Source organism: Xyrauchen texanus, chromosome 14 (genome assembly GCF_025860055.1).
Source record: "Xyrauchen texanus isolate HMW12.3.18 chromosome 14, RBS_HiC_50CHRs, whole genome shotgun sequence".
In the NCBI taxonomy this organism is placed as follows: domain Eukaryota; kingdom Metazoa; phylum Chordata; class Actinopteri; order Cypriniformes; family Catostomidae; genus Xyrauchen; species Xyrauchen texanus.
The window spans coordinates 15,349,437-15,372,407 of NC_068289.1; the positions used below are offsets into that span (position 1 = coordinate 15,349,437).

General features: G+C 37.3%; 1 protein-coding gene across 1 annotated transcript in view; it reads right to left on the bottom strand.

Moving 5' to 3' along the window:
- The window catches only part of LOC127655345 (diacylglycerol kinase eta-like), a 129,786-nt gene that overhangs the window by 47,547 nt on the left and 59,268 nt on the right, over positions 1-22,971 (bottom strand). Inside the window, exons 6-7 of the mRNA XM_052143110.1 lie at positions 13,272-13,376; positions 10,610-10,742 (exon numbers count right to left, since the gene is read on the bottom strand). Of these exons, the coding sequence (XP_051999070.1) occupies positions 10,610-10,742; positions 13,272-13,376 (238 nt within the window). The remainder of the gene's footprint in view (positions 1-10,609; positions 10,743-13,271; positions 13,377-22,971) is intronic.

The window sequence follows — 22,971 nt, forward strand, 5'->3', positions numbered from 1 at the left end:
TGTGTTCCACAGAAGAAAGAAAGTCAAAAGGGTTTTAACAGTATGAGAGTTGATGATGTCAAAATGTTCATTTTGGAGTGAATTATCCCTTTAGAAAGAACCGCTGTATAGTTTATTTGTTTGTGAATTTGAATACTGGGGTTGTGCTTCATTCATCGAGTCAGACATCGCTAGCAGGAAACACAGTTAGGCTACATTCCTAACGTCATAGTTTTCTGAAGTATGCGGTTATAGAGAGTGTTATAGAGAGCCATTCCAGTATATATGAGAGGCTTAATCATACTAAAACAATGAGTTTTCAACTGCAAACGTCCATTCGCATCTGTAGAAGAATGCTGATATTCCAGAAACTTTAACAGAATCAAACAACAAAAATCTGAATTCTCCACCGGTGGCCATGGTACAAGGTTCACATCCTAGAGAGAGCCTCAAATCCAGTTAAATGAGCCAATCTCAGTATCTGAGCACATTATGCCTCCACTCTGCCATATGCTGTTGGGCTTCTAATGTCTTACAGGATTACACAGATTTGTGGTGACACGGCTAATCATGGCAGCGCTGCGACACATCCGTGCCCGTTAAGTGCAGCCAAGGCCAGCCAACCAGGATGCCACAGACTTTCCACCAGAGAGTGTTTCCTCTGTTCCGGGAAAGGAAGCTTAACACTCGTGGTATGTCGGACGCTGGGAATTTCCACTTTCTGCAATGGCGTCTCTCAATTATGAATGAGGAGACACATCTATTGAGACAAGAGTATCGGATGGCAGACAAGAGACAGCATCATCTCCAGGGATTCATAACGCTAATCAGGCTCTCTCGTTGGCTCTGCACTCACCTTGTAATCAAAGCTGGTCTACTCAGACCATTTCACATGGGTCTGAAAACAAATCATCTATCAATCACTCTAATGTCATTTTCAGGGCTGTTAGCAAACCATTTACAGAAAATGTTGTAATGTTGAGTGAACACAAGACTGTTTATGACATGCTGCTAATGGACAGGATGTCTACGTCAAATTAGAGAGTGAGAAATATCGAGTTTGCCTCTTTTGTTGGGGCCTATGTCTGACATCAATCCTTATTGATTGGCTGGTGCAGGAAATCAAAGTGAAATATAAGCAGTGTTGAGCGTTCTAAATTTCAAGTCTCTCAACTTGGGGAAGTGTTTCCTCTAAACCCTGGCCTTTGTAACCCCTGCTATAAAGTTAAAATGAAGTGTGTGATTTCTGCCCCACAAGCATCACAAAATGAAAAATTGCATTATTGTTAAATAAATCTTCCTGTTTGTCAATAAGTGAAAAATAGTTAAATAAATAAGAAGATACAAACTTCTAAAGTAGGGCTTAAAGGCAGTGATATTCACAATGTAGCACTGCCATATAGCTTCAATAAAATAAAAACATAAAAGCAAATTCATTAACTAACATCCTTCCGCTAGAAGATCCAGTCCAGAAGAAGGTCAGTCCAGTCTGCAGACTCCATTTCCCAGCAAGCAATGCAGCCTCCAAACATGGCCGCCCCGGACTCCAATTCCCACAACACAATGCAATGCTCTCAAGAGCCAGACTTCTGATTACACACACACCTGCATACAATTACAAACACCCTTTATAAGAAACTTTTAGCCACACTTGGCACTTGACAAAGCATATGCTCTATTTCTTGTGTCGTAGACTTTACTAAGCCTGTATGTTCTCTGCCTGATATTTATTGTTTTTTGAGTTTAAGTATCTTTGCCTCTGATATTTTGTTTGCAGATCGCCTGACCCTTGCCTGTTCCTGTATAGATTTTTGCACTAAGTTTCTGTGGATTGTTTGTCAGTCTTCATTAAAGTCACCTAACCTGCACTTGCAGCTGTCTCAGTAGTTGTCTCTGAAAGAATACTTCGCCCAGAACATGGATGCAGCAGTTTGCCTCATGCAGTTACGCCAGGGAAACTATTCCATAGAGAAATATGTGGAATACTTCACCTTGCTGGCCAGAGTGCAGGATTTTAATGATGTGGCTTTGAAGGACCTTTTTCATTTGTGTGTAAATGAGCCTTTATATTCTATGCTACCGGTATGTGGAATTTCTTGGACTCTGGAACAGTACATTGATTTTGCCCTGTGTCTGAGTGGTACACCCTTTACTGTGGAAGTAGCTGATGAGGGACTCAGAACTCCCACAAAGGCTGCCTCATCTGAGTCATATGCCACGGTCCAAGAACCAGCGCCAACGAGCCAGCATTGCAAGCCTCATCCATCCCGGAGCTGGTGTTTCAAGCCTCGGCCGCCATATCTGACTTGTCATGCCATGTTACCACACCTGCTAATCCTACCTCATCATGCCATGTTGCCACGTCTGCATCATACCATGTTGCCACCCCTGCCATGTCTAGTCAAGAGGCCCTGACTTGCTATGTTGCCACATCTACCTCGTCATGCCTGTATCCACGTCTGGTTCATGCTATGCTGTCCCACCGGCTATGCCAAGCTGCTATTCCTGCCATGCCTAGTCAAGCAGCCTGCCGTGTCAAGTCGGCACACCTATCCCATCATACTAAGTCGCCATGACCCCTGAGCCTGCCATGGCTTCATCCCCTGAGACTTCCTTGGCTCCACCCTCTGAGCTGCTCCCTCCTGAACCATCCTGTGGATGTATTTTAAGGCTTACCTTTAAACTCAGTGCCTCTTTTCTTTTTTCATCCAAGACCTCAGCCAAGAAAATAATTGTGGGCCTTCTCAAGTCTGGTTCATACATGGGAGTTTCTAAATGCTGAAGGTACCATGTTCATCTGTACAAACAATAGTACACAAGTATAAATACCATGGGACCATGCAGCCATCATACCGCTCAGGAAGGAGAGCATCCTGTCTCATAGAGGTGAACATAGTTTGGTACGAAAAGTGCAATCAATCCCAGAACAACAGCAAAGAACCTTGGGAAAATTCTGGAGGAAACAGGTAGACAAGTATCTATATCCACAGTAAAACAAGTCTTATACTGACATAACCTGAAAGGTTGCCACTGCTCCAAAACCACCAAAATAAGCCAGACTACAGTTGCGGCATCATGTTGCGGGGGTGCTTTGCAGCAGGAGGGACTGGTGCACTTCACAAAGTAGATGGCATCATGAGGAAGGAAAATGATGTGGATGTATTGAAGCAACATCTCAAGATATCAGCCAGGAAGTTAAAGCTCGGTAGCAAATAGGTCTTCCTAAAAGCCAATTACCCCAAGCAAAGTTGTGGCAAAATGGCTTAAGGACAACAAAGTCAAAGCATTGGAGTGGTCATCACAAAGCCCTGACCTCAAGCCGATAGAACATTTGTGGGCAGAACTGAAAAAGCATGTGTGAGAAAGGAGGCCTCCAAACCTGACTCAGTTACGCCAGTTCTGTCTGTAGGAATGGGTTAAAATTCCAGCAAATTATTGTGAGAAGCTTGTGGAAGCCTACCAAAAATGTTTGACCCAAGTTAAACCATTTAAAGGCAATTCTACCAAATACTAACAAAGTGCGTGTAAACTTCTGACCTACTGGGAATGTGATGAAAGAAATAATAGCTGAAATATATAATTATCTCTATTATTATTCTGACATTTCACATTCTTAAAATAGTGATCCTAATTGACCTAAGAACATGTTTTCTACGATTAAATGTAAGGAATTGTTAAAAATGTAGTTTAAATGTATTTGGCTAAGGTGTATGTAAACTTCTGACTAGAGGTCGACCGATATTGTTTTTTTCAGGTCGATGCCGATCTTTTGAAATCCAGGTCGGCCGATGGCCGATTATTGCTGCCGATTTATTTTGGCTGATATTTGGCCGATATGTGCTTGTTTTTAACCTTTTATTTGAAAGATAAAATGTAACACAAATAATTACTTAAGATAGACAAAATTTCTCAACAAATACATTTATTGAACACTTGACCAATCTGCACTTGTAGAAATTAAAAATGTATAATGTAAAAACATATTGTATAAATTATGTATAACAAATATATTAAATAAACAAAGCAGGTGTTACGAACTGCTCCGAGACACGAAGGTTGAGATCCAAATGCAGCTTTAATTAAGGGGCAATCCAGACACGTATTCCAATATTCAGAGCATCCAAGAGAAGCACAGGCATAACTAGGGATGGGTATCATTAAGGTTTTAATGGTATTACTATCTTACCGATACCGATACTTCTTAACAGTTCTTTTTGTTTTATATATATATATATATATATATATATATATATATATATATATATATATATATATATATATATATATATATATTACACAAAGATAAACGTTGTATAGGCACAGTGATTTAATTTCAGGAAGGTCTACTAACATTACTGTTCAGGTGTGGTCTAAAAAGAAATCTAATAAAGTAATCAATTGTAAAATAACACTGCATAGTTTATCATAGATAGATTAATGCAGCTTAATGCTCATTAATGCAGAAGTTATTCATTCAAGAGCTGTAAGTGATTTTCTCTTTGCCTTTTGTTGTTTGATTCGCAGTAATGGCTCAATCGTCAGCATGTTCATTAGACCGCTTCCCCTTTAAGACTGAGTCTAATAGACTCTTGATGCGCCATATTTTCTCTCAACTATTTCCATAACTACGTCCATTTAAGACATAAACTGTGTTTATTTAAGTGAATCTCCAAGCCGGTCGTTTTGACATATTTTTTTGTATATTTGATCGTTTAGACGCGCACATGAAACCCAAAGTAGCCTATAGTTTGCTTGTCTCTTTGCGGTGTGATTCGGAGCGCGCGCCGCCTTGGGAACGGTATCTCTTGCGCTCTTTTTATTATTAAACGCATCCCGCAATTTAGCAACAGTAGCTAGACTGCATTTTACAACAATCACCGATCGTGCTGATTCTGACGTTAAGTTTGAGTTTTAGGTAGAAATGTCAGTGCACCGCTGTGAAGGGAAGGAAGTTGTGCTAGACAGAATGCGGCTTATGTATAAATATTCTTTTTATAATCTTTGGAAGGAAATCTAAAATAAAATGAGACTAATATCACAGATCTAAACCAGGCTACGTTTGAATGTTTAGTTCTGTCCTCCGTCGTCACTCATTATGCAGCTGGGTCTCATGTTGTGCTCGCTGTGTCACCGCGTCAGTGAGATCTCTCTCCCTCTCCCTCTCTGACTGCGAATAGCTAAATTGCATCACAGGCAAATGGTTTCATATTATTATACATAGAAATGGCTGGCGAGATAAAATAACTTTCTCTTTATAGCAATAATAAATGTATTTTCTTAATTTATCCAGTACCGACAGCAGAACCGATAACGTCCGAGCTTACCAAAGCCAGTCCTTCAATAGCCTATAGTGCGTTGGTATATTTTTTATTACTTATTTCTCTGCATTGAGTGACAACCCTCTCAAATAAGACACACAAACAGAACAAATAAAAGTCTCAGATTCACTGTCTGTAATTGCAAAATTCTTGCTTGCTTATTGTGACATGATAGCAACCCTTGTGGTGTGATAATGCAACTTCAACTACGCTATCAATATCCAAAGTAGCCGAACGCCATGTCGCCTATCGCGTTTGTCGCGTTTTTTCTTGAAGTTGGCAGTAACATATCAAAAGTTTTTAATTAAATATAAAGAAGTTATACAAATGTAATCCTTATTGTTTTCTCCAAGGAACTTAGCTCTTTCCTTGAGGCCTGCTCACTCTACTGGAAAATGACTCTAGGGGCAGTGTGCGTCGAACACGTGTTCCACAACAACACTAGGCTGCCCACAGATGCGCCTGCCTAATAATCGGCTTGATATACTTGGATATTGGCCGATGCCGATTATGTAAAAAAATGCAAAATAATCGGCCGATTAATCGGCCGACCTCTACTTCTGACTTCAAATGTTGTGCCTTTAAAAGTAGCTTCTCAAGGCACTTTACACAGTAAAAATACAAGCATATAACAATACAAAGCATAAAAAACAAATATAGTTTATAAATAACAATTGTTAGTATGAACATAATTATTACAATAATAATAATGAAAAATAAACCATGACCCCATAAAACGGCTACAACTGTGATTGTCAGTGACATAATTTGATTTTCTACTGTATTTTCACAGTTTACGTGCATACACCCACAGATAGCGCACACTCCCACACACTCCCACTTGTGCTTCGTCTTATGGGGGAGATGTTGCATCATAGCTGTCATGTTGTGTATTTTAGCACAGCAGGAATGCTGTATTGAACAATTATCATCAGGACCAGAGCTATCTGACTGAATAATCTATCTAATTCACGATCTCTAAATAGTTAACTCTAACTGCATTGTCTGAAAGCTAATACACCACATACAAAGAACTCACTCTAAAGCACAAATCGGCTCTCAGCCTTGAAGATGATAATGAGAGGTTTGTTGAAAAAAAAAATGAGATCAGCTTTCCACAGTAACACATACAGTAATTAATACTCAGGAGTGAGTCTGCTTGCTGGAACAACAGCTTTAGAAAGTGCTACCTAATTATCGCTCAGTAGATCACTACGACCACAGGCACAACCACACAAATCTCCTTGTGCCTAATGCAGCATTCCCCCATAAGACTTCCAGACATCTTGAAATGTTTTGGTGGAAAATCAACATGATGATGAAGATTATAATATTCACAATCCAGTCTGAGTTTAAGTGTTTCTCATTAAAACTGAGGTGCGAGTGGTACTCATTTTTTTATTTTTTTTTTACAATTTTTTACTTACTGTTATGTGAGAGCCAATGACATTAGAGTTTAATGAGCACTATCTGTATCTCTGAAAGTAATTAGCACTCTCTTTCTACATGATGTCACAACATTAGCATGCATAATGCATGATCCTAGAGATGGTATTTTTAGTGTAAGTGTTTAAACCTGCCAGCATATTGTTTTGAGGTGTTTAATCTGGCGGTAGATAATAAACAACAAGTCCAACCTTTTTTAAACAGCAATATTTTATGTTCAAATGTATAAGGACATTTTTATGTGTAATATCTGGTAATCATTTCTGTTTTCCACCATTTTTAATCACCTTTTATTGTTTTTGCAGTCAACATGAAATTATAATTTACCTATTTTAAATGTACAATATTGGTCTTCCTGTGCATGATCCAGTAGTGTGTGTTATTCCAAGTAACACTGATGTTTGTCTCCATAATCTTTTAACAAAATGTAATAAATTGACATGGCATAAAAAACAATTTTGAATCATCCCTCCTTTACTTAAAAGAAAGCAAAAATCTGGGTTACAGTGAGACACTTACAATGGAAGTGAATGGGGGTCAATGAGTAAATGTTAAAATATAGCCACAGGACATAAACAATATGCATGTAAACATGATTTTAATGTGATGAAATTGCTTACTAACCTTTTCTGTAGCAAGTTATATCCAAACTAACAACTTCGTTGTCATGTCGACGTAATGTCGTAAACCCTAAAACTCCAAAACGACTGTAAAAATGACAATTTAAATGGAATTTAACAGAAGAATGAATGTAAGGGCTTTTATAAAATTCTAAACTTCAAATTTCTGCCTTCCAAAAATTTATCTTTCCGGAATATTCCTTTAACTACCTTCTAGAATGTAAGGTCCACATTTCACAGTTTAATCCATTTCCGATGGATAACACAAAGCCCCGTCCAACACATATTTCAGAGTTTTACTCAGAAATGCATCAGATTATGAAAGTAAAAATGGTGGCGAACGTTTTTCACGTTGACTTTAAATTGTCCTGTGGTGTGACAAATTAATTTTTAAGTACTGTACAAAAATTCTACGTAGTCTCTCAATTAATATATGGTCATAAAACCTGCATGTATAATAATGCACAGGGCTTAGCTGTTCAGAGGTGGGAATCACCAGGGATCCTTCCATTATAATCCTGCTATTATAATTGGGTTTTATTAATCCGTCTTTGACAGCAGTATGTGAGACTTTCACGACATTGCTGCCAATAGCACATTTCATATCATGCTTGTTCTTTCCTAAAATACTGTAAAACCAAGGGATCAGGGTTTGGCTAGATAGCATAGCCCTGTTAATCCTAATTAATACAATAGAAGAAGCCGAATTTGTTTCTCCTGAATGCTCTAAAGTGCTGCATTTATACTACAGGCGGCATCATTTTTTTAATTAGTTAATTGATTTTAATAAAATGATAACAATTTTGATTCGAGAAAAAAAAACTTTATATGCTGATTTGCTGAAAAAGGCCCCCCAAATCAAAAGTAGTCAATACATAATTATTAAATAATAATAAATAATCATGTTTAAATAAATATAATATATCTTATAATATAGATAACTAAAATGCATTACTGTGGCAGACAAGAAAACCATTGATTAGACAATACAATGGCTTTCGAAGGCAATACATCACATCACAATTACAACATTTTTAAATTCGTCAATCTGAGGTACATTTATTATAAGGGCTTTTCTAAAGATGCATCTACGTATGTACACATGTGTCAGTCACTTTGATTTGGTCGTGTTATAAGGAATCTGTGTCAATTTAAACTTAATTTGAAAATTCGAGACACCTGCATTCAAAGTTATACCCCGTCCAGCTGTGTTTGAATGCAATGTCTGCTGTGTCTCGATTTGCCTACTTATCTACGTATCTACTTTTTTAGCTACTTTTGAGTGTGTATCAAAAAAGTATTGAGAGTCATAAAATTGTCATAAGTCATAAAATTGCATCTTGAAACCACAGACCTCTTGGTCGCTTGGTGCATCCTGCGACCACACCAACCTGTCAATCATCCTGTTACAGTTGTAATGACATTCACGTTCTTCATTTCATATTTACTACCATTTATTAATTTTTTATTTAATTTAAGCTACCTCACAATGATTCGTAATGTGTTGGAGAGAAGAAGCAGCGTGGCGTTGAAGATCGCACGTCTTTTCGTGCTAAGATCCGCTGATGTTTGATGCATGTAGAAATGTGTTCTGCAAATTCTAGGCAAAGGGTGGCTACTGTGAAGATGCTAAAATATAACACAGTTTTGATTTATTTGGGATTTTGTTTAGTCACAACATAATTCCCATAGTTCCATTTATGTTATTCCATAGTTTTGATGACTTTACTATTATTCTAAAATGTGAAAAAACAAAAAAAATGAGTAAGTGACCCTAAACTTTTGAACGGTAGTGTAAAATATTAAATAAATGTATTAACAATGTGATCTTATGATTCATAATCAACTTAAGTAAAACATTATTTGTGTCTAGCATATCCGGAAAGTTATTACCAATTCAGAAAGACAGGACATGTTAGGGAACAGTAGAAACATCACCAAACAAAAACGCTGGTAAATTTTGTCATAATTTTTAAGCAAATTAAAAAAGCCCACTAAGCATAAATGTGCCTTTAGATCCTGCTGGTATATATCGAAACACCGTTCTAATGTCAAAAATTGTCTTTCACCATTGATGTAAATTCAAAAGTTGCCATGTTTTCTGAAGAAATGTAAGCGCAGCGTAGTTCTAGTGGGAAGACTAGCAGCTGTTCATCATCACACCATTAGCTGGTTAATCCCTAGCCAATCACATGTAAGCCATTGCTTTATAAGTCTGCTCACAATCTATCACATTGCTGCTTCAGTATGCTAACACGGCAACCTCCACCACCCCACCACCACCAGTTGAGCCCTGTCCCGCACGGGGGTAGGCTCCTCGTCCCTGCCTCCTATCTCCGGCAGGATATGACGAGTACAACTCCCTCGGACCGCCAGACGGGTCCTACGCCAAAGAGAGACATTACTTTTCTGTTTTACATTCATCAAATAAATGGCATCTTAAACCACACTTAAGCCAGCGTGTCTTCCCGATAGAAATAAATGTATTTGCAAGCAACATATAAATGGCTAATATTTAATTATATTGTAATTATTTTACCAGTGTCCAATTTTAAAAAGGGGTCTTAACTTAACATGAACTTAACGTATATTTTATCCTGACTGCTTCCTGTGACGTAAAGTAGGGTCTGGGTGTGATTCAATGTTATGCAGAGTTGAGTACCAATGAGCAAAAATGGCAGATTCCAAATGCCAGTCGAGCTGACATTGAGATGAATGGCAATGCTAAGAGATTTTTCCAGGTATTATATTAGACCTAATTTTTTAAAACAAACATGAACCCAAACAACCAATCAGAATGTAGACAGGGTATCTTAATGATTACTTTAGCCATGAGGATCTTTTATACCTCTATGAGAGTTACTTGGGTTCAAGCGCATTGTATTACAAGGACCTAATACAACAAATTCTTGAAATGCAAAATGAAAACAATTAAAAGAGAGATTCTTGGCATCAGTGTATCAATTTATTATCTTGCTAAAAGAGTATAACAATGCTTTTTCATATAGATTTTTCCGTCACCTCAATTAGCTGTATTTCTGCTCTAAGTAGCTCTGACAGTCAAAGCCACACTAATACAGCACTGAATGGCTCAAAGCCACCCTGACCACCCTTGACAGCTTTGATAAAAAATGACACCTTTGGGGAAGGACAGCAGAGAGCTGAGCAATGGAGCTTCTTAATTAAAGTGGGATTATGAGACATGGATTTGAGACACATAGGCAGAGGGGCAGACAGGGCACCTACCTTCACAGGAGAGGCCATGAGAGGTGACCCCTGAGAGGCTGTCCCGACAGACGTTACAGAAGGTGGGGCGAGCATGGGAGCAGGCATACCAGTTGTGCATCCCTGAGAAATGTTCCACATTAAACTGTGCCGTCTAGCAAAGGAGAAGTTAAGACAAATTGGCAGCGCCAGGATAAGACTTTTTCAGTGCCCCTTAAAAAAGCCACTTCAAACAGAGGGCTAGAAAACGTTTTTATGCTTACACACACACACATGCATGCACACACATACAGCAGTCCGCCAGCCGCCGCATGCAACACGAGGACTGCCACATGTACATTAACCTGAGGCAGTGATAGAAATTAATGTTTTTCACCCTCAGGAATTGATTTCCAGGGACATTGTTTACATTTATACTTTTTCCCTAATTAAAACACACAGCATGTACAATTATGTCAAATAGTTTAATTAATTTGTAAAAATCTGGAGAATTATGGATATTACATACTAGAATACATTTTAAATATTTGTCCGTTCCCTACGGTAGACACACAACTCTCTACTGTCTAGTGTGATGGTAGATTTTAACATACACTATTACATGTTTTAAAGTTGTTGGGAATTTTTCTTCATATTCAGTGTTTTCAAAGCTGATTTGAGTTTTTTGTTTACACGTTTAATAGCACTCACTTCTGAGATAGAACAAATCTGACTTCTACAGCGTCTGTATTTGCATTCAAATATATTACAATGCAAAAGATATTTTTTTTGGGTAACCAAAGAAATTGCTTCGGTGATAACCTCTAAATTAACTGGTTTTGTTCAACTCTTTTTTTCAATTATTTACCATAACTAATTCAACCAGACTACATTAGGTTACACCAACAAAAGTCATTTAAAGGGTTAAATCAAGTAGAAATAGATTCTTAAGGAACCAATTTTAAAGTTACCACTTTTTACAGTGTACACTCACTGAAAAAAATGTTCTTTGTGTGGTAAATAATTGTTTTGATTCAAGTCAAAAATATAATTTAACATCACTGAATCAACCTGAACCATTTTGTTACATCAAGTAAAAATAGCTCCTCAAGGTAGAAATTAGGGATGCACTGATGTATCCACTGTCGATATTTATCGGCCAATTAATGATCAAATTAAAACCATCTGCATATTGGTAATAAGCATGAAATCACAGATATAAAAACTGATGGTTCATTTATAATTACTTAGTAACACACTTTGTAAAAACTCTGTGAATTCAAATACACAGTCCAGATATAATAATATCTAGAAGGGTTGGCACTCCTAAGAACATGTCATGTTTAATTTTTATTAACGTTAATTACATTAATGCGAAAAAGTGACATAAACAGACTTGACTGTTGTGAAAGCGACACTATAGGCTACATGATGAGGGTAACCATCTAAAACGCTTTGAAACCGGCAGATTTTGGCTTTTGAGATACCGGAAATTATTACGTTAGATATATTAAAAGATATATTTTAGAAATTAGAACAGTAAAAAAACGTTTGTACCTCTATTTACATTTTTTAAGCATTCCTAAGTAAAAATGTGATCTGATGACATAATAAGTGTAATAATAAAGTGGCAATATATTAGTATCGTTATAGGCCTATAGGTTTTTCTTTTGGTGTAGATATGACTAAATATTCTGAAATATATTGCTTTAAATGTTAGAAAACATAACAGCATTGTGTTGGCATTTTAAACATCTAAGGCATTTCCAATGACAATTTTGCCCCAAGCTTTGGTTAATGTCTGACCCTGGCCTCAGGTCTGGAAATTGCAACCCTCTAGCACACAACACCACACCACCGAATATCAAGTTTCTCCTCATAAAAACCACACTTCCAGTAATCATGCTTCCCATTGGTATGAACATCTACTTGTGGCCAACTGATGCAACAGGACAATGATTTAATAGGACCGATTGCATTTGACGGGCCTTGAATCAAAAAGATTGATTAGGGAGCACTGCGCCCCTAGTCGGGTTCTGGAGGAGCACTGGAGTTCTGGGTGTGGTATTGCAGAACACGGGGGCTGAGAGTCTTATATAAATCTCTTGCTCCTCATCTCACAGCAAAGTGAGTGTGCAGTCAACACTTAGTCAAGCAATGGCACATTATGCACATTCATTTATCATTATGCTGTTTGAATGTAGTGTTTCAGATGTTTAAAGCATGCACACAAATTTATACAATAGGGAAATTCCCTCCTTCCAGAACTACTAAATTAAATAGATTGCATGATATTAATGACAGGTCAGTATAGGAGCTGGATTTGAACATCCAAAACAGAGCATTGAAAGCAGTCCCATGCACTTACATTTGGCTTTTTAGAGTCAGTGAATTGTACAAATGCAAAGACAGGACACAGCACTAACCAATTTAAAAAAGTATATTTCAGTATTTTTTTTAAAGCAACACAGCGAGAAGACATCAGAAAAAACTGTTAAGAAGCTGGATTTGAACATCTAAAGCATATAGCGTGTACATAGGTCCTGAGTGAAAACAGTTAATGGGGAGAGCTGATTCTATGACATGCAGATTTAGCTGATAATTCATTGAGGAACTATTGATAAGCATGCAAACATTCAAAATGACTTTAAATGTTTCTACAGCACCAGAGTTCAGAATGCAACTCACAACACTGTGCTCTTACCTCGTAATGCTCTCTGGACTGAACAGATTTCAATGAGCTGATCCAGTCCTCCATTTCTTTCCTGTTCTCAGCACACAGGATGAGCCTTCGGAACGGTGTAATTACCTACAGGGAGATACAGATCCAGGGAGATGAGTGCAAAGCGTCTCACTCTCTTGCCTGACGGATTGCAACTGACGATGTGTCCCCCCCTCCCGCTCTTTAAGACGAAGCCCAGGACAAGCCCCCCTCCTCCTCCTCTTTAACTGCCACCTCCACCCCTCAGGTCTTCTCCTCTCCTCTTGTTTTGGAAGCTTGAGCAAGATTTGGGCTGACAAGCAGTGTGCCTCGGAAAATGCTAAAAGCCTATTTCATAACAGAGGCAGCCTCTGCACCAGTCAAAGTCTGCGCTTTTAATACTCCTATTATTATGAACTCCACACGGCGCTAGTGCCGCCGCGGAGGCGCTTGGCTGCCCAACAACTGTTTACACTGCAACACGCGTGGTGAAGCAGGTGATACCGTCCTCAGGGAATTAAAGCTCACCACCTGCACCGAAACAACACTGCAGCAAAGATTCCATCAAATCTTATTCTGATGCTGTCAGTTCTTGTCAGGTTGTCAAATTACAGTAGGTTTAAAGGTGTGAGAGCCAAGATTAGGTGTCTTGATTAGATATGCAGTGATTTAGGCTGTGTCTGAATATACACTTTCCTACCATCTATGCTAAAAACTGTATGCCAGTGGAACAGGGTGTCCGAATCCACGGTATTCATAAAAGACCAAGCAAATAATAAGGGGATGACCTACTACAATCTAAGAGATTCTGAAGTGTGTATCCACTGGACTCTTAACAATTTCACAGTCAGATATGACCAAATTGTCCCACCTAATCATTGATACACTTGTTAAAAAAGTTTCATTTAAACCATGCTCAGTAGTCTAACACTGCTCGTCGTTTGAGATAGCAAATCAAATCAAAGAAGGTGGGACCCTACCTCTACCTGATTACTCCAGCGTGACACATCAACAAGATAAGCAGTTCAGATTAAGAGTGTTAGTGCCATGTAAGATTTAATTTCCAACTAAACATGTGATATTTGCCCACTATAGACTGACTCCCCTTTTGGCGAAATTCACCATTTTGAATTGAATTAACGTCGTTATCTGGCTTGCATTTGAGGTTGCCTTTTAGAAAATTCACTTGACATTGTCTTAGAAAATGATCCATAAAACTCATCGTAGTGTTATCATCCTCAGAACTTAACTAAAACATATTAAGACTTGTGGCTTTGAGTCCAATGTGTTTTTGGCTTGTTGCAAGGACAGTGTCGATTTGACATTTATTTTTTCTCCACCAATTTGAAATGCCCAATTCCCAATATGCTCTAGGTCCTCGTGGTGGCATAGTGACTTGCTTCAATCCGGGTGGCAGAGGACGAATCTCAGCTGCCTCCGTGTCTGAGACCGTCAATCTGTGCATCATATCACGTGGCTTGTTGAGCACATTACCACAGAGACCTAGTGCATGTGGAGGCTGCACACTATTCTTCGCGGCATCCACGCACAACTCTCCACACTCTGTCCCACCGAGAGCGAGAATCACACATTATAGTGACCACGTGGAGGTTAACCCATGTGACTGCACCCTCCCTAGCAACCGGGCCAGTTGGTTGCTTTGGAAGCCTGACTGGAGTCACTCAGCACACCCTGGATTCGAACTCACGACTCCAGGTGTAGTAGTCAGCATCTTTACTCGCTGAGCTACCCTGGCCCCCAGTGTCATATATTTTTAATGAAAATACGTTTTGCAATTTTATTTAGGGTATGTCCATGTCTGGTCTGTGCTGCAAAAATGAGCCACTAGTTAAAGGAGTAGTTCACCTAAAAAAAAAATGCATTATGTTATTTACTTACCCTTATGTTATTCCAACCCATATGCTGTTATTTTTTTTCTTGGAAAACAAGATATTTTACGCAGCTTTATATAGCATAGAACAACAGTTTTTAGTGATCAGGAGCTGTAAAAGCACTATAAAAGGTGCCATATAAAGACTCTATAAAAGTAGTCCGTCCAACCTGTGTGCAGTAAATCTTCTGAGGCCATACAGCAGCTTTATGTAATCGAATGGAGTACTTTTGTGTTATTTTAAATGGTCTGTAACTAGGGTTTGCCTAGTTGGCTTCTACATTTTTCTCTACATGTTGACATGGAGAGGTGTGGTTACCAACAAACATCATTATCAATTTTACACACTGGCACACTGGTTGCTGCTGCATGAGGCTGGCATGTTGTGATGCGGGGAGTGAAGCCCCCCTGCCGTATGCTCATGAGGTGGATTACATAGGGAATGCGCTGAAGAGATGCACTGAGAGCGCAGCTGGACAGACACACTAACAAAAGCTGCGGTGTTAAGAGAGAATTACAAAATCAACTTTGATAGAAGCAGGACTGGTCTGTATAACTAAAACAGTTAAATCTCATTATTTGTTAGCATTTTGACAATTTGATTTACAATATATCGTTATATTTATGAATTTGCTTTGAAATGGCTTAAAAGGGTTGTTGTTGTTTTTTCAATCAGAGAACCATCATTATAACAAAAAAGTCATCACTGGCAACTTGTTTCAAAATTCAGCAAAAATCAAGTTGCAAATAATCAAGCCATGTTTTCCCACAATGGTTTACATTAAATAAATACAACGAAGAATGATTTTCATAATCAATAATTTTCAGTTAAATGCACCAATATAACATACATAGTCCTAAACAGCAATATATACCTATACATATATTTTTAATAAAACACCGTAATAAAAGACTTCCGTAAACAAGAAAAAAATTTTTTTACAGTGTATTGTGATATTTCAACATATCGTCCAGCCCTAGAAAGAAGCTATATGATGTTAACATGGTGGCTCATTATGTTTGTCATTTGGACAGCGGATGAAGACTGCTCTGTTCACGGCTTGTTATTTTTCTCTTTTCACAGTAATGTTGCTTCTGAATGTTTCAACCAGAATGTCCTGCTTTCAGGGTAATATTCACCCACTAACATCTACTACCTCATTAGTGGCTTCTCTCTCCACTTCAGCAACTTCCTTTGCCATTTGATGAGAAATCATAAAGCTGCAAAGTACAAGCACTTAAAGGGAATGTTCTGGGTTCAATACAAATGAATTTCTATCAACAGCATTTGTGCCATAATGTTGATTACCACAGAAAGTAATTACACCTCGTCCTTTAAAAGCGAAACAGTGGTTACATTAAGGCACTTACATTGGAAGTCTATGGGACAACCGGGCATGCATTCTGGAGGGTTTAAAAGCAAAAATATGACGCTTGTATTTTTGTTAAATATGTTTGTGCTATTATTTTAGTAGAACTTTAGCAACAGGTATCATGAACTACAGTAACAATGAAAAAAAACATTTGCAGAATTTATTAGTTTGGTTAGTGTTGATTTATCAAAATACTGTTGTTCATTTTTTGTTAATATTAGATCATAATGTATTAAATAATGTTTAAATATAGAACTTTTAATTTTAAAAAAATTTGACTGAGACTCATTGTCATTAGGCCAAATTCTTTTTGGCTTCCACGGAAGAAAGAAGGTCATACAGGTTTGAAACAACAGGAGAGTACATTACAGAATAAAAAAAAAAAAAAAAAAAAGGTGAACTATCCCTTTAAGTGCAAAATAAGCTTTCTGTCAAAACTGTCATCATGTTTTAAATAACCCCCTTCAAAGGTGCTGGAAGCAATTTCAGACGTTCCACTTCCACAAGATTGAGCAGTTGAATAAGCCACGGCCCTCTCTCACTTTATTGATGCAGAAACGTTTTTTAAAAACAACAGCAACAAAATAGCGCACTCAAATGACAACTGTTATGAACAACGTGGCTTAAAAATTGCAGTAAGCCTCAATAATTCACTGCAACTACAACACTATCAGAACCTGCGGCCTGCGTACACATTTTTGTTTGCTGTTTACAGAGTTTAGTGCTGTCATAGAGACCAGTGAGATATCTTACAACACTTATTTCAATAATATCTTTCAGGGAGTAGGACAAATTATTCAAAAAATTATATGAATAAATCGATTACATCACCTTTAAGGTGACTCTTTTCGTCAACCAGATAAGGTCATTTCAAGCATAGACTGTCTTTGGCAACTGTCCGGTGATCTGAGGAACCTCATAGTGGGATTCTTCAACAGAAAGTAGATGGAATCTCGTATGCCTCCTTCGTAAATACCATCCTGTGCCAGTGTACAGAGCAGATGCTATCTAAGGCTCCAGTTGTCCTTTACTACGTTGTAAATGACAAGTGGTCTGCAAGGCATGTTTAGCAGAGCTATGAAGCCCTGCTTTGGCGTACTGATGCACAGCTTCATGTTTATTTATATGTTCACCATAGATACTGCAGATCTAAACAGAAAGTACAAGACACTCGGTTAAACTGCGTATCTTCTACGAAAACAAATACCTAAGTCACACTGTCCAGGCTGTGCAGTCAAATGCTTAAAGTAATAGTTCACCCAAAATATGAAAATTCTGTCATCATAATTTCATTCCAAACCTGTGTGAATTATTCTTCTGTGAAACTTACAGTAAATAGAAATATTTTTATGAATATACTGGTAGCACTTTTCCATATAATAAGAATGAATGGGGACTGGAGTTTACAAACTTCAAAAAGGAGGTAAAAGCACCATAAAAGTATTGTAAAAGTACCATAATAGTATTGTAAAAGCAGTCAATATGATTTGTGAGCTATATATCAAGGTTCGGAAGCCATATGAAAGCTTTGTGTGATGAACAGACAAGATATGTAAGTCCTTATGCTCAGAAAATCTTGATATCCACCATAGCTCTCCTTAGCACTTTCATGAGTGAAGTAGTGATGTAGATTCCGAAGAATTGTTCAGATGGTTTTGTGAACTGGATCAACCGTTTCATTTAAGATTCAAGATTCAACTAAAAAGAATTAAAACTAGTGTCAAGATTTTCAGTGAATAAAGACTTAAATGATAAAATGTTCTCAATAAATGCTATTGTATGGCTACAGAAGACTTGGAATAAAGCACACAAGTCATACAGTATACTTTTGCAATATTTTTAATAGTGCTTTTGCATGCTTTTAAAGCTTGAAAGCTCAAGTCCCCACTCATTATAGTAGCATTGAAAAAAGCAAACCATCCCTTTAAACTGCAGAAAGTACTGCAGGACTTTTATTATTTCCTTATTTGTAAAGCTATTTGTTTCATTTTTGTTGCCAAAAACAAAAAACATACACCTATCAATTTCCATGCAAAGCCATGATGCAGTAATCACATTAGCGTTCATCTTGCTCGCTTACACAATCAAGCTCGGGCGACTCCCAGTGCATTCCTGCCAACTACTCACTTTAAAAGCCTCTTTAACTGCTCCCAATGTAGACATGGCAACTTCACTGAGTGATTTCTCTTGTATCCGTTGCTGCAGTTCATCATTACATTACAATGAGTTTAACACAGTGGGGCTAAGAAAAGACCACACAACGAGACTTGCTCAATGTCAAATAGGGTTGTCAAGAAATCAGGATTCAATACCAATACAAGTGAAACCCCAACAAAAACTAATATGCCACTGAACACACTCATTCTTTGTAAAAGTTTTCAATCAAGTAAACACTGCTTCAAGTAATTATTCAAGTAAACAGACTACTAAGAACAAAAATATTAGGAGCAGTAGTTCTTCCTTCAATATTTTCATTTGATTAATATTGATAACATCCCTATGCACAGATCAGATAATTTGATATAAATTAAAGTTTCATATAGTCTGATTACTTAATACATAACCGACCTTGTTTACATTAATATCTCAGCAAGACATATTTATTTTTACCAATAAATATCACGTTCACAGGACAATATGTAGGTCCTTTTTACAAAAAATCTCCGCTTTCACTTTCACATTCTTCTTCTTTTGTTTTTGGCGATTCACATTATTTGTGCATATCGCCACCTACTGGTCATGGAGGAATCATAGATTTATATAATAAAAAGAATGTAAATATTGATCTGTTTCTCACCCAAACCTATCATATCACTTCTGAAGTTATTAATTGAATTGCTGGAGATTAATTTTATGCTGCATTTATGTGCTTTTTGGAGCTTCAAATGTTTGCTCACCATTCACTTGTATTGTATGGACCTACAGAGCTGAAATATTCTTCTAAAATCTTTGTTTGTGTTCAGCAGAAGAAATAAAGTCATACACATCTGGGATGGCAGAAGGGTGAGTAAATGCGAGAATTTACAGTTTTGGGTGAACTATTCTTTTAATTATGGAAACTGCTCCAAAAGCTTCTCAGCATCAACAATGTAGGCCTATCTATTTCTGCTAATTGTTCTTGGTCTTAATTCAATAACAACTGTTACAAAGACAAAAACCTGTCAAAATGTTTTGTTAAAAATATTTAATTGAATCAAGCTGACTGTAACCTTAGGTTACACCAACAAAAGGTCATTTGTAAGGGTCCGGTCAGGTTGGAACAGCACATTTTCATTTAATACAGTGTACTTGGAACTAATTAAAAAAGGATTAAACAATAATTCTCTAAGAAACAAATAAAACTCAAAATTCCCATTTTCATGTTTTCAAGATTTCAATTTTCTAGTTTTTTATTTTAGTTCAGTTTCATGGATTCTTATATGATCCCATTAGTATTGGTCTAAAATTATAATGAGAATTTCAAAAGCAAACAATTAGCATTCCTAGGAGTTACTCACAAAAATAAATAAATAAATGAAATCCATTACATTTATTGTAATCTTTTAAGAATTCTCTTGAAGCTTCTAGAGCTGTAATACATTAGCATCCACTGATATCTACAATGTTGGAAAAAAAATCAAAACTGGATTTAAAAAAAAAAAAACATATCTATTTTTTAAGTCAAGTGAGAGAATACAAGTATCCAAAGGGCACAAAATAAGTCATAAGTTGTCGGATGAGGTAATCCACCATAAATCCTAGCCATTTACTGTTTACTGCCATATACAGCATATTTAGCTGTCTGACCCCCATTAAATGTCTTATAAAACTCATATTCCTCTAAATTCTGATTGGATGAGCCACATTCAAAGCTGCTATAAAATGCACAACACCTATGACCGTATAGTCAATATAACTGTGCCAAGTTGCTATGCGTATTGTTAACTGTAAACAGTCTACAGTTAGGCTAACAAACTATAATATTTGGCTTCGCATTGTGCCTAAGAACACTGCTTACCAATGGAAAAATCACTGTAACGCACAGCCTCTCATGGCTTAATACTTTAATGACCACCTGCTCCATCAAGGTTAACTACACTCAATACAGAATCAATCTTCTTGGTCAAATTGCACTGCTACACAGTGTTTTCATATTGCAGGAAAGACTTATTGTGTTTAATTAAGCACTCTCTCTATGTAGACCTTGACGTCTGCATTATTTCACATTAGTGGGCCTGCGTATTCCCTCTGGACAAAATTGATTATTATTTCATTAGATCAAGCTCATTCTTTTTAGGGACTTTAATCTCAGATGTGTCATGCCCATTTTTCTTATGGAAGATAATTAGGCGCGTATCAACAAAGTCATTTTATAATATTATTTCCAATATCAATCTATCGTTTTATCATGTAGAATTTATTATGATTTTTCCTGTATTGATCTGGTCTGCGCTACCTGATTCTAAAAAGTAATAAATTATTAAATAGTTTAAGACAATGTAGAACGTCATGGATATAACACTACCAGGTAAACAGATTCATTTTTAGCATTAAAAAAAGAACCCGTCGAAATGATACTGCCACATTATTCTCAATTCACACTTTTCTACGCAGATAAACACAAGCTTTTGGGATACCATGCATCAATGAATTGTGCACAATAATATCAGGAGCATGCATTACAAAAGTAAGTAGGGTCAATTTTTATTTCATGTTATCTTTAATTCATAAAAAATCTGAGATCACATTGGAAATTTGAGATTTTTTAAATTTTTTATTTAATCTTGGAAATAAGTACGTTTTTAACATTTAAAATTCTGTCCTATTTCTAAGTAGCTTATAAAATGTAAAAAATATATAATAAAATGGCAATGTTACCACCTTTGTACAAAAGATCAGATTTTCTTGCTTCAATTGAAGCACACAAGATGCTCCGTGGAACATTATCAAATAATTTTTAGATAACATGCATCATTTTTGCACAAACCTTTGGAGTGCATGCCAATCCGAGTGCATAAGAATCGCCGACATATTGTACCAAACACTAAAATGTATTTTTTTTTTTTTTTTCAAAAAGAAATTTCTCAAATTGTTAAATCGGATAATTTACAAATTTCTAATGAAAAATGCTCCATTAAATCAGAATATATTGTAAAACAGAATATAGTTGTCTGAGACTTTTGGACACCACTGTACATCCAGTACATAGAATGTAATTTAATCAGTTTTAATGTGACATTAAGACTTTTCGAAATGCCTCCGCCAATTTTGTACCAGCTCATCATTTGAAATGCATCAGTCTGCACCATTAAAACTTAGAGCCATAAATACAAAATGACAAATCCATGTCTTAGCAGCTCCCTAAAAGCTCTAGCTGATGCCAATCGAGTATAATGGAATCTTTCTCCCGGGAGCTGCAGTCAAAGAGCTCTTGCTGCTAGAATTCACGCTTCGCCTCCGTCACGTGTACGTTAAGATGCAGCACTCTGCCGGTCTTGAAATAATAATTGGAAACAAAGCAGACAATGTCATTGTCAAGGAAAAAAGACTAACAGAGAGGTCATCCATAATCTAAAGCAAGTTTCCATCCCCTAGGCAGAGAAAACCACGGATGTAAAGCAACGCTGTAAAACACACACACATGAACTCACAACTGCACAACTGCCTCTGTAATCGTGAGCTGATGTGCTCTCTGTGCCTGTCTGTGTGTGTATATATTTAAGCCTGTTTCTCAGAGGCTCCCCTGAAAAACCCTCGACCGCTTAAGAAACAGCCCACCGAAGACACACACATGCAATGTCACACGTAATGCTACACTGAGCATTTCCACATGGCAAACATGCACATGTACACAAGTGAAAATCTTTAAGATGTATGACAAAGAACAGTTTCTGCATACCAAGTGGGCATTTAAAAAAAGTGTACTGCTAAACGCTGAATGCCATGCTCCATTACATTTGCACTCTACCAGGACCACTGACCAATTCAAGCAGAAGCGAGTCATTATAAAGAGAGAATAGAGTCGGCTAGTGCTCACCTCGTCCCCGTCATGCCTCATCACATGCTCTCTCCTAATGTAACTAACGTTCCCCCTTCGCTCTGAATGTCGCCCTTCAAAGGGAGGCGTTTGCTGAGTGACATCACTCCGAGGATTTCCTTTGGTTCTGTAGACAGATCACTTCTCCCTCTCTTTCCCAGATACACACAGCACTGAGTGCTATTTTTAGCAACAGAAAAAAAAACACAGCCGACTACAAAGCAGTAGGTTGCTACACTGTGAAAAATGCAGCAAAAATGGAGACCAAATTGGCTATGCATTATAAAAAAGGAGCCTGGAAAGAAAAATCCCAAAGATCTCTTTCAATTCTGGAGTGTTTCTCCTATACAGCAATGAGATTAAATTTGCTTGGGTCTCCAGCTTCTCCAATTTTTCTCCTGAGAAAAAGACCCTTGTAATCTG